At 38.3% G+C, this 12948-nt stretch overlaps 1 protein-coding gene across 3 annotated transcripts in view; it reads left to right on the top strand.

Annotated features, from left to right (window-relative positions):
- The window catches only part of sema3fb (sema domain, immunoglobulin domain (Ig), short basic domain, secreted, (semaphorin) 3Fb), a 171993-nt gene that overhangs the window by 127118 nt on the left and 31927 nt on the right, over nt 1-12948 (top strand). For all 3 annotated transcript variants that reach the window (XM_089124802.1, XM_089124804.1, XM_089124803.1), the window contains 5 exons: nt 431-500; nt 671-815; nt 1077-1299; nt 3003-3091; nt 3532-3573. In XM_089124802.1, coding sequence (XP_088980928.1) covers nt 431-500; nt 671-815; nt 1077-1299; nt 3003-3091; nt 3532-3573 — 569 coding nt within the window. The remainder of the gene's footprint in view (nt 1-430; nt 501-670; nt 816-1076; nt 1300-3002; nt 3092-3531; nt 3574-12948) is intronic.

Raw genomic sequence — 12948 nt, forward strand, 5'->3', positions numbered from 1 at the left:
ACTGTCTTTCACCTCATTTACTGTCCAGTTTACTGAAAAAATACTACAATAAGTATAACACTGGTGTGGCTAATAATCTTAACTGTCAGGTTCATGAGAAATATCTTGCTTGTGCCAACCTCTGCTTTGATAGACTTGATAGAATATATTATTTCTATCACAATCTTAGATGCTTTTGGTAGGTTACACCTAACACATCCAGTCTCAAACTGTTACAAGGTCTAAGAATGAGAAAATAACTTGTAATAGAGAATCCCAATCAAGTGCGATTGAAAGAAATTCTGAAAACAAGACACAAATCTGATGAGTGAAATGCAGTGAGAGTCACAGGAAGTTTCAGTAAATGCGTTTGATTTATGCACTGCAAATATTAGCAAAGTGTTCCTCCAGCTTTTTCACTGCACTGCCGTTCTATGTTTGTGTCTTTCAGGGGATGTGTACATACAGCCCACGCAGGACACTAAAAATCCAGTCATCTATGGGGTCTTCTCTGTGTCAGGGTGAGTTTGAATGTGTCAGCTCTTTCTCCATCCGTGAACTGTAGGAAACAGTGGTTGTCCACTGCATTCGCATTTGTTGTGTCCATGTTCACTTCTAAACATCACTTTATATATTATACTTATTACTTACTTGAACTTTATAGCAATAACTTTGTCATATTTCCCCCCAGCTCTGTATTCAAAGGCTCTGCGGTCTGCGTCTACTCCATGGCGGACATTCGGATGGTGTTCAATGGACCTTTTGCCCACAAAGAAGGTCCCAATTATCAGTGGGTGGCCTACACTGGAAAAATCCCCTACCCTCGTCCAGGAACAGTGAGTTTCACCATCTAATGAATCAGAATACCAATAATAAGATGGATTATTGTCTCACCGGTTTAGTAATATTAATCTAGACCTGCTGTGGAAGGTTTAAACAGCAAGCTCAAAATGTGCAATGTGGATCTGAAAGCACAGATTATTAGTGGGTTTAGGTTTTAGACTTTATAGAGCATAACGTTAGCCTTTAGTGGTGACTGGATTAGGACAGTACATGGATCTGATTAGTTAAAATTGATCCTCATCATTTTTTTTCAGTGTCCTGGTGGGACTTTCACCCCCAACATGAAGTCCACTAAAGACTACCCTGACGAGGTCATCAACTTCATGCGGAACCATCCCACCATGTACAACACTGTGTATCCGGTGCACAAGCGCCCCCTGGTGGTCAGGACCAACGTGGACTATGAGTTCACCACCATCACTGTGGACCAGGTGACTGCTGCCGACGGCAACTACGAGGTGCTCTTCCTGGGTACAGGTGAGTTTGGAAACTACCCCGATTTTTACATATTTAAATGTAAATTTACCATGTTATACGCAATATAATATGCTTATTTAAATGTAAATAACTTAAAATAAGATGTATTGTATAGCAGAGCATAGTATATGCTCTAGTATTTAATTTTAAATCTTTTTATTATTATTATTTTCAGTCTGTCTCTTCAATTTAGTTTTTTTTTTTTATTTAAAAAAATATAAATATTTATAAATATGAATGCCCTAACTGGTATCACTTAAAACGTTTAAAAGCATTATATTTCTCCACACTGGGTTATTGTAGTTTAACCAATTTTATATAGTGTTTATTTCTTTTTCTTTTTTTTATGTTATTTTTTTATTTATTTAAATGCTTATTTTTATATTTAAAAATAAAAGTAATGGTATCATTTAAACATGTTTATCGGTATTACATTTCTCCAAACAATCTTGTTATTGCTGTCTAATGGCATTTTCATGATTAATACAGACAGGATGTAAAGGTTTTTACTTTAATAATATACCATGTCTAAAAAAAAAAAAAAATCTAATTTATTTCCGGACATTATTTTTGTTTTTGAGTCATGCAAATGTATTTTAGTTTTGTTTTTCTGTTATCCCAGTTATTTAATTTTTTAATTTTTTTTTTGTTTTTTCAATTTTATTTGCATTTTTGTTAACAATAAAACTGATAAAGTAGAGTGTAAGAGCTTTTTAGGTACAGTAACTATCACTAAACTTTTATCAAGACACTTTTCTGAAACTGCTGCAGGATAAACTAAAATCAAGTCAGTTTTATTCCTCCTCTAACTCTCCGTTTATAAGACGAGATGAAAAACGTCTGACTCTACAAAAAAAAGGGTTCGTGTTTCCATCTTTCTGTTCTTTATATAAAAACTGTGAATGCAGGCCCTTAAGGCTGGAGGATCACTGTAAGAGAATCCATCAACCTACGCTGATCTGCTAAACTCTTTCTCTCGTCTCCTTCTCTTTTAACATTAAAGAGTCAGAATGCCATCATTCTTCCTGTACACGAGGTTATCCCTTTATGTCTGCTTTTCTTGCTTTGTGAGTCTGAGAGGCTAATGGGTTTTTAAATCAACTCTGCGTGCCCCATTGCACCTGCAAGCACTCCGAGGAACGTCTCTAGCTTTCAGCCGCCGTCGCTCGCCTACATTCAAAGCTCAGGTTAGATGCATTACTCCGCTTGCAATAAATCTCCAGCGACGTGCACAGAGGAATGCAACGGGCACGCTTAAATCAAACAAGCGTTTCGGTAGGGCACAGCCGCTGCAAAACCTCCGCTTTCAAGTGGAGATGGAGCCTGACAGGGTACAGCCGAGCTGAAAGATGAGCATGCCGTGAAAAGCAGTGAAAACAAAAGACAAAAGAGGGATTTTAAAAGGAAGGGATGGGAGATGGAATATACGTGAAGGGTCTGCACGTTTGATGGGACGGAACGAAAGAGTAACTCAAGTGTCTCTGGAGTCGGTGGAAGATAATAATCGTGATTTTATCGGGGCACAAGATGCAAAGACAAAAAAGGAATAGACAGAAAGTTGTCAGAGGAATGTCATGACGCTTTGAATGTTTTTGGGTCAAAGACGGCCATGCTTTTTTTGTAACATGGAACTGCACTTGGAAAGATGTGTAATATGTGGTTGGCTCACTGAATGATCTGACTGTCTTTCTATTGGCCTACAGACAGAGGTACAGTGCAGAAGGTAATCGTCCTGCCAAGAGATGACCTGCAGACAGAGGAACTCGTGCTGGAGGAAGTGGAGGTCTTTAAGGTGAGCGCTGAACCCTGGGGCTTTCCTGTTCGCTGGTGAATTGTGATATATACACTTATTTATTTCCTGTGACGGCAAAGGTGAATGTTCTGCAGCTTATTATATTCTCATCATTGTTATCAACTTTAAACTTTAACAGTTGTGTTGCTTAATATTTCGGTGGAAATCGTGGTACTTTTTTTCAGGATTCTTTGATGAATATAAAGATAAAAAGAACAGCATTTATTCGAAATGAAAAAAATTCATAACTTTCTAAATGTCTTTACTGTCACTTTTGGTCCCTTTAATGCATCTTTGCTGAGTAAAAGTATTAATATCTTTAACAAATATATATCGTACGCACACCAAACATTGTTGTGAGTCTACATTACACCTAATAAACAATCTACCAAAAAGTAAAGGTGAATGTACAATAAGGTTTTCATATCTGTCACTTTCAGGTCCCTACTCCCATCACAACTATGAAGATTTCTTCAAAACGGGTAAGTCACTATTCACTAAACCTGATATAAATGGTTCACAATCAATGATGTCTTATTAATACTGGATGAACAACCAAACCCATAAAGAAGAAAACAATAAACCGGTTTAATTTGGACATGCAGCTGCTATCTGTCTAACAATGATCCCCTAAGCAGCTTTCATATGTGGATCACATTTCTACAGATGAATGGAGATAAAATGTTTAATTTAATTTTCTGTTTTATCATGATTAGGATTGCGGTATGACATCATTATAAGGCCATATATTAACCCCCTCAGGCCTGAATTATGTTTCAAGTTTCTGAAAAATATAAAAGTACATTTTTCCAGCTCATGAGGTTTCTATAAATGAAAACAAATGAAAAAAAAAGTATATAATTGCTTTCATTGTGATTTTTTTTTGTCCATTGCAATGGACATCAGGTCAAAACAGGTGTACTTCCCAAAAATGTACCAACATGAAATGTGGTGCCACAGACTCAGGGGGCCCCCCTGAGTGCAGTAAAATAGTTTTTATCATGACAGGAACTTTAATTAAAATGTCCAAAAATTACACTACCCAAATCCCAATTCAATAGATTGCAGACGGGGTACGTGTGATCTAAATATCTCAGCTCTGGAAGGGTCTAGAGACTCCATTTTTGCACTCAGGTCTAAGTCTCATGGCCCTCTATCAGAATCCAGAGTTTCAAGAAGATCAGAGAAACTCAAAATTTCGACCCGCCAAAAAAAACGACAGTATTACCCCTTTCGTTTTTTTGTTTTTTTTTTGGTGTGAAAAAATAAGTTTCTCCAATTTTCTTGAAACTCTGGATTCTGATAGAGGGCCATGAGACTTAGACCTGAGTGCAAAAAAGGAGGCTCTAGACCCTTCCAGAGCTGAGATATCGAATTTCAAAATTTCGACCCGAAAAAAAAACGACAGTGTTACCCCTTTTGTTTTGTTTTTTCGTTTTTGGGCGAAAAATTAAGTTTCTCCAATCTTCTCAAAACTCTGGATTATGATAGAAGCCTGTGAGACTTTGACCTGAGTGCAAAAATGGAGGCTCTAGACCCTTCCAGTGCTGAGATATCGAATTTTAAAATTTCGACCCAAAAAAAACGACAGTGTTACCCCTTTCGTTTTTTTTCGTTTTCGGGCGAAAAATTAAGTTTCTCCAATCTTCTCAAAACTCTGGATTATGATAGAGGGCTGTGAGACTTTGACCTGAGTGCAAAAATGGAGGCTTTAGACCCTTCCAGAGCTGAGATATCGAATTTCAAAATTTCGACCCGAAAAAAAACCGACAGTGTTACCCCTTTTGTTTTTTTTTCGTTTTTGGGCGAAAAATTAAGTTTCTCCAATCCTCTCAAAACTCTGGATTATGATAGAGGGCTGTGAGACTTTGACCTGAGTGCAAAAATGGAGGCTCTAGACCCTTCCAGAGCTGAGATATCGAATTTCAAAATTTCGACCCGAAAAAAAAACGACAGTGTTACCCCTTTTGTTTTTTTTTCGTTTTTGGGCGAAAAATTAAGTTTCTCCAATCTTCTCAAAACTCTGGATTATGATAGAGGGCCTCGAGACTTTGACCTGAGTGCAAAAATGGAGGCTCTAGACCCTTCCAGAGCTGAGATATCGAATTTCAAAATTTCGACCCGAAAAAAAAAAACGACAGTGTTACCCCTTTTGGTTTTTTTCATTTTCGGGCAAAAAATTAAGTTTCTCCAATCTTCTCAAAACTCTGGATTATGATAGAGGGCTGTGAGACTTTGACCTGAGTGCAAAAATGGAGGCTCTAGACCCTTCCAGAGCTGAGATATCGAATTTCAAAATTTCGACCCGAAAAAAAAACGACAGTGTTACCCCTTTTGTTTTTTTTTCGTTTTTGGGCGAAAAATTAAGTTTCTCCAATCTTCTCAAAACTCTGGATTATGATAGAGGGCTGTGAGACTTTGACCTGAGTGCAAAAATGGAGGCTCTAGACCCTTCCAGAGCTGAGATATCGAATTTCAAAATTTCGACCCGAAAAAAAAACGACAGTGTTACCCCTTTTGTTTTTTTTTCGTTTTTGGGCGAAAAATTAAGTTTCTCCAATCTTCTCAAAACTCTGGATAATGATAGAGGGCTGTGAGACTTTGACCTGAGTGCAAAAATGGAGGCTCTAGACCCTTCCAGAGCTGAGATATCGAATTTCAAAATTTCGACCCGAAAAAAAAACGACAGTGTTACCCCTTTTGTTTTTTTTCGTTTTTGGGCGAAAAATTAAGTTTCTCCAATCTTCTCAAAACTCTGGATTGTGATAGAGGGCTGTGAGACTTTGACCTGAGTGCAAAAATGGAGGCTCTAGACCCTTCCAGAGCTGAGATATCGAATTTCAAAATTTCGACCCGAAAAAAAAAACGACAGTGTTACCCCTTTTGTTTTTTTTCGTTTTTGGGCGAAAAATTAAGTTTCTCCAATCCTCTCAAAACTCTGGATTATGATAGAGGGCTGTGAGACTTTGACCTGAGTGCAAAAATGGAGGCTCTAGACCCTTCCAGAGCTGAGATATCGAATTTCAAAATTTTGACCCGAAAAAAAAACGACAGTGTTACCCCTTTTGTTTTTTTTCGTTTTTGGGCGAAAAATTAAGTTTCTCCAATCCTCTCAAAACTCTGGATTATGATAGAGGGCTGTGAGACTTTGACCTGAGTGCAAAAATGGAGGCTCTACACCCTTCCAGAGCTGAGATATCGAATTTCAAAATTTCGACCCGAAAAAAAAACGACAGTGTTACCCCTTTTGTTTTTTTTTCGTTTTTGGGCGAAAAATTAAGTTTCTCCAATCTTCTCAAAACTCTGGATTATGATAGAGGGCTGTGAGACTTTGACCTGAGTGCAAAAATGGAGGCTCTAGACCCTTCCAGAGCTGAGATATCGAATTTCAAAATTTCGACCCGAAAAAAAACCGACAGTGTTACCCCTTTTGTTTTTTTTCGTTTTTGGGCGAAAAATTAAGTTTCTCCAATCTTCTCAAAACTCTGGATTATGATAGAGGGCTGTGAGACTTTGACCTGAGTGCAAAAATGGAGGCTCTAGACCCTTCCAGAGCTGAGATATCAAAATTCAAAATTTCGACCCGAAAAAAAAACGACAGTGTTACCCCTTTTGTTTTTTTTCATTTTTGGGCGAAAAATTAAGTTTCTCCAATCTTCTCAAAACTCTGGATTATGATAGAGGGCCACGAGACTTTGACCTGAGTGCAAAAATGGAGGCTTTAGACCCTTCCAGAGCTGAGATATCGAATTTCAAAATTTCGACCCGAAAAAAAAACGACAGTGTTACCCCTTTTGTTTTTTTCCATTTTTGGGCGAAAAATTAAGTTTCTCCAATCTTCTCAAAACTCTGGATTATGATAGAGGGCTGTGAGACTTTGACCTGAGTGCAAAAATGGAGGCTCTAGACCCTTCCAGAGCTGAGATATCAAAATTCAAAATTTCGACCCGAAAAAAAAACGACAGTGTTACCCCTTTTGGTTTTTTTCGTTTTTGGGCGAAAAATTAAGTTTCTCCAATCCTCTCAAAACTCTGGATTATGATAGAGGGCTGTGAGACTTTGACCTGAGTGCAAAAATGGAGGCTCTAGACCCTTCCAGAGCTGAGATATCAAAATTCAAAATTTCGACCCGAAAAAAAAAACGACAGTGTTACCCCTTTTGTTTTTTTTTCGTTTTTGGGCGAAAAATTAAGTTTCTCCAATCCTCTCAAAACTCTGGATTATGATAGATGGCTGTGAGACTTTGACCTGAGTGCAAAAATGGAGGCTCTAGACCCTTCCAGAGCTGAGATATCGAAATTCAAAATTTCGACCCGAAAAAAAAACGACAGTGTTACCCCTTTTGTTTTTTTCGTTTTTGGGCGAAAAATTAAGTTTCTCCAATCTTCTCAAAACTCTGGATTATGATAGAGGGCTGTGAGACTTTGACCTGAGTGCAAAAATGGAGGCTCTAGACCCTTCCAGAGCTGAGATATCAAAATTCAAAATTTCGACCCGAAAAAAAAACGACAGTGTTACCCCTTTTGGTTTTTTTCGTTTTTGGGCGAAAAATTAAGTTTCTCCAATCCTCTCAAAACTCTGGATTATGATAGAGGGCTGTGAGACTTTGACCTGAGTGCAAAAATGGAGGCTCTAGACCCTTCCAGAGCTGAGATATCAAAATTCAAAATTTCGACCCGAAAAAAAAACGACAGTGTTACCCCTTTTGTTTTTTTTCGTTTTTGGGCGAAAAATTAAGTTTCTCCAATCCTCTCAAAACTCTGGATTATGATAGAGGGCTGTGAGACTTTGACCTGAGTGCAAAAATGGAGGCTCTAGACCCTTCCAGAGCTGAGATATCGAATTTCAAAATTTCGACCCGAAAAAAAAACGACAGTGTTACCCCTTTTGTTTTTTTTTCGTTTTTGGGCGAAAAATTAAGTTTCTCCAATCCTCTCAAAACTCTAGATTATGATAGAGGGCTGTGAGACTTTGACCTGAGTGCAAAAATGGAGGCTCTAGACCCTTCCAGAGCTGAGATATCGAATTTCAAAATTTCGACCCAAAAAAAAAACGACAGTGTTACCCCTTTTGTTTTTTTTTTCGTTTTTGGGCGAAAAATTAAGTTTCTCCAATCCTCTCAAAACTCTGGATTATGATAGAGGGCTGTGAGACTTTGACCTGAGTGCAAAAATGGAGGCTCTAGACCCTTCCAGAGCTGAGATATCGAATTTCAAAATTTCGACCCGAAAAAAAAACGACAGTGTTACCCCTTTTGGTTTTTTTCATTTTCGGGCAAAAAATTAAGTTTCTCCAATCTTCTCAAAACTCTGGATTATGATAGAGGGCTGTGAGACTTTGACCTGAGTGCAAAAATGGAGGCTCTAGACCCTTCCAGAGCTGAGATATCGAATTTCAAAATTTCGACCCGAAAAAAAAACGACAGTGTTACCCCTTTTGTTTTTTTTCGTTTTTGGGCGAAAAATTAAGTTTCTCCAATCTTCTCAAAACTCTGGATTATGATAGAGGGCTGTGAGACTTTGACCTGAGTGCAAAAATGGAGGCTCTAGACCCTTCCAGAGCTGAGATATCGAATTTCAAAATTTCGACCCGAAAAAAAAAACGACAGTGTTACCCCTTTTGTTTTTTTTTCGTTTTTGGGCGAAAAATTAAGTTTCTCCAATCTTCTCAAAACTCTGGATTGTGATAGAGGGCTGTGAGACTTTGACCTGAGTGCAAAAATGGAGGCTCTAGACCCTTCCAGAGCTGAGATATCGAATTTCAAAATTTCGACCCGAAAAAAAAACGACAGTGTTACCCCTTTTGTTTTTTTTCGTTTTTGGGCGAAAAATTAAGTTTCTCCAATCCTCTCAAAACTCTGGATTATGATAGAGGGCTGTGAGACTTTGACCTGAGTGCAAAAATGGAGGCTCTAGACCCTTCCAGAGCTGAGATATCGAATTTCAAAATTTTGACCCGAAAAAAAGACGACAGTGTTACCCCTTTTGTTTTTTTTTCGTTTTTGGGCGAAAAATTAAGTTTCTCCAATCCTCTCAAAACTCTGGATTATGATAGAGGGCTGTGAGACTTTGACCTGAGTGCAAAAATGGAGGCTCTACACCCTTCCAGAGCTGAGATATCGAATTTCAAAATTTCGACCCGAAAAAAAACCGACAGTGTTACCCCTTTTGTTTTTTTTCGTTTTTGGGCGAAAAATTAAGTTTCTCCAATCTTCTCAAAACTCTGGATTATGATAGAGGGCTGTGAGACTTTGACCTGAGTGCAAAAATGGAGGCTCTAGACCCTTCCAGAGCTGAGATATCGAATTTCAAAATTTCGACCCGAAAAAAAACCGACAGTGTTACCCCTTTTGTTTTTTTTCGTTTTTGGGCGAAAAATTAAGTTTCTCCAATCTTCTCAAAACTCTGGATTATGATAGAGGGCTGTGAGACTTTGACCTGAGTGCAAAAATGGAGGCTCTAGACCCTTCCAGAGCTGAGATATCAAAATTCAAAATTTCGACCCGAAAAAAAAACGACAGTGTTACCCCTTTTGTTTTTTTTCATTTTTGGGCGAAAAATTAAGTTTCTCCAATCTTCTCAAAACTCTGGATTATGATAGAGGGCCACGAGACTTTGACATGAGTGCAAAAATGGAGGCTTTAGACCCTTCCAGAGCTGAGATATCGAATTTCAAAATTTCGACCCGAAAAAAAAACGACAGTGTTACCCCTTTTGTTTTTTTCCATTTTTGGGCGAAAAATTAAGTTTCTCCAATCTTCTCAAAACTCTGGATTATGATAGAGGGCTGTGAGACTTTGACCTGAGTGCAAAAATGGAGGCTCTAGACCCTTCCAGAGCTGAGATATCGAATTTCAAAATTTTGACCCGAAAAAAAAACGACAGTGTTACCCCTTTTGTTTTTTTTCGTTTTTGGGCGAAAAATTAAGTTTCTCCAATCCTCTCAAAACTCTGGATTATGATAGAGGGCTGTGAGACTTTGACCTGAGTGCAAAAATGGAGGCTCTAGACCCTTCCAGAGCTGAGATATCGAATTTCAAAATTTCGACCCAAAAAAAAACGACAGTGTTACCCCTTTTGGTTTTTTTCATTTTCGGGCAAAAAATTAAGTTTCTCCAATCTTCTCAAAACTCTGGATTATGATAGAGGGCTGTGAGACTTTGACCTGAGTGCAAAAATGGAGGCTCTAGACCCTTCCAGAGCTGAGATATCGAATTTCAAAATTTTGACCCGAAAAAAAAACGACAGTGTTACCCCTTTTGTTTTTTTTCGTTTTTGGGCGAAAAATTAAGTTTCTCCAATCTTCTCAAAACTCTGGATTATGATAGAGGGCTGTGAGACTTTGACCTGAGTGCAAAAATGGAGGCTCTAGACCCTTCCAGAGCTGAGATATCGAATTTCAAAATTTCGACCCGAAAAAAAAAACGACAGTGTTACCCCTTTTGTTTTTTTTCGTTTTTGGGCGAAAAATTAAGTTTCTCCAATCTTCTCAAAACTCTGGATTATGATAGAGGGCTGTGAGACTTTGACCTGAGTGCAAAAATGGAGGCTCTAGACCCTTCCAGAGCTGAGATATCAAAATTCAAAATTTCGACCCGAAAAAAAAACGACAGTGTTACCCCTTTTGGTTTTTTTCGTTTTTGGGCGAAAAATTAAGTTTCTCCAATCCTCTCAAAACTCTGGATTATGATAGAGGGCTGTGAGACTTTGACCTGAGTGCAAAAATGGAGGCTCTAGACCCTTCCAGAGCTGAGATATCAAAATTCAAAATTTCGACCCGAAAAAAAAAACGACAGTGTTACACCTTTTGTTTTTTTTTCGTTTTTGGGCGAAAAATTAAGTTTCTCCAATCCTCTCAAAACTCTGGATTATGATAGATGGCTGTGAGACTTTGACCTGAGTGCAAAAATGGAGGCTCTAGACCCTTCCAGAGCTGAGATATCGAAATTCAAAATTTCGACCCGAAAAAAAAACGACAGTGTTACCCCTTTTGTTTTTTTTCGTTTTTGGGCGAAAAATTAAGTTTCTCCAATCCTCTCAAAACTCTGGATTATGATAGAGGGCTGTGAGACTTTGACCTGAGTGCAAAAATGGAGGCTCTAGACCCTTCCAGAGCTGAGATATCAAAATTCAAAATTTCGACCCGAAAAAAAAACGACAGTGTTACCCCTTTTGTTTTTTTTCGTTTTTGGGCGAAAAATTAAGTTTCTCCAATCCTCTCAAAACTCTGGATTATGATAGAGGGCTGTGAGACTTTGACCTGAGTGCAAAAATGGAGGCTCTAGACCCTTCCAGAGCTGAGATATCGAATTTCAAAATTTCGACCCGAAAAAAAAACGACAGTGTTACCCCTTTTGTTTTTTTTTCGTTTTTGGGCGAAAAATTAAGTTTCTCCAATCCTCTCAAAACTCTGGATTATGATAGAGGGCTGTGAGACTTTGACCTGAGTGCAAAAATGGAGGCTCTAGACCCTTCCAGAGCTGAGATATCGAATTTCAAAATTTCGACCCGAAAAAAAAACGACAGTGTTACCCCTTTTGTTTTTTTTCGTTTTTGGGCGAAAAATTAAGTTTCTCCAATCTTCTCAAAACTCTGGATTATGATAGAGGGCCTCGAGACTTTGACCTGAGTGCAAAAATGGAGGATCTAGACCCTTCCAGAGCTGAGATATCGAATTTCAAAATTTCGACCCGAAAAAAAAAAACGACAGTGTTACCCCTTTTGGTTTTTTTCATTTTCGGGCAAAAAATTAAGTTTCTCCAATCTTCTCAAAACTCTGGATTATGATAGAGGGCTGTGAGACTTTGACCTGAGTGCAAAAATGGAGGCTCTAGACCCTTCCAGAGCTGAGATATCGAATTTCAAAATTTCGACCCGAAAAAAAAACGACAGTGTTACCCCTTTTGTTTTTTTTCGTTTTTGGGCGAAAAATTAAGTTTCTCCAATCTTCTCAAAACTCTGGATTATGATAGAGGGCTGTGAGACTTTGACCTGAGTGCAAAAATGGAGGCTCTAGACCCTTCCAGAGCTGAGATATCGAATTTCAAAATTTCGACCCGAAAAAAAAAACGACAGTGTTACCCCTTTTGTTTTTTTTCGTTTTTGGGCGAAAAATTAAGTTTCTCCAATCTTCTCAAAACTCTGGATTATGATAGAGGGCTGTGAGACTTTGACCTGAGTGCAAAAATGGAGGCTCTAGACCCTTCCAGAGCTGAGATATCGAATTTCAAAATTTCGACCCGAAAAAAAAACGACAGTGTTACCCCTTTTGTTTTTTTTCGTTTTTGGGCGAAAAATTAAGTTTCTCCAATCCTCTCAAAACTCTGGATTATGATAGAGGGCTATGAGACTTTGACCTGAGTGCAAAAATGGAGGCTCTAGACCCTTCCAGAGCTGAGATATCGAATTTCAAAATTTCTACCCGAAAAAAAAACGACAGTGTTACCCCTTTTGTTTTTTTTCGTTTTTGGGCGAAAAATTAAGTTTCTCCAATCCTCTCAAAACTCTGGATTATGATAGAGGGCTGTGAGACTTTGACCTGAGTGCAAAAATGGAGGCTCTAGACCCTTCCAGAGCTGAGATATCGAATTTCAAAATTTCGACCCGAAAAAAAAACGACAGTGTTACCCCTTTTGTTTTTTTTCGTTTTTGGGCGAAAAATTAAGTTTCTCCAATCTTCTCAAAACTCTGGATTATGATAGAGGGCTGTGAGACTTTGACCTGAGTGCAAAAATGGAGGCTCTAGACCCTTCCAGAGCTGAGATATCGAATTTCAAAATTTCGACCCGAAAAAAAAACGACAGTGTTACCCCTTTTGTTTTTTTTCGTTTTTGGGCGAAAAATTAAGTTTCTCCAATC

This window comes from Pimephales promelas, chromosome 21, assembly GCF_988280905.1.
Source record: "Pimephales promelas chromosome 21, fPimPro1.hap1.1, whole genome shotgun sequence".
Classification (NCBI taxonomy): Eukaryota; Metazoa; Chordata; class Actinopteri; order Cypriniformes; family Leuciscidae; genus Pimephales; species Pimephales promelas.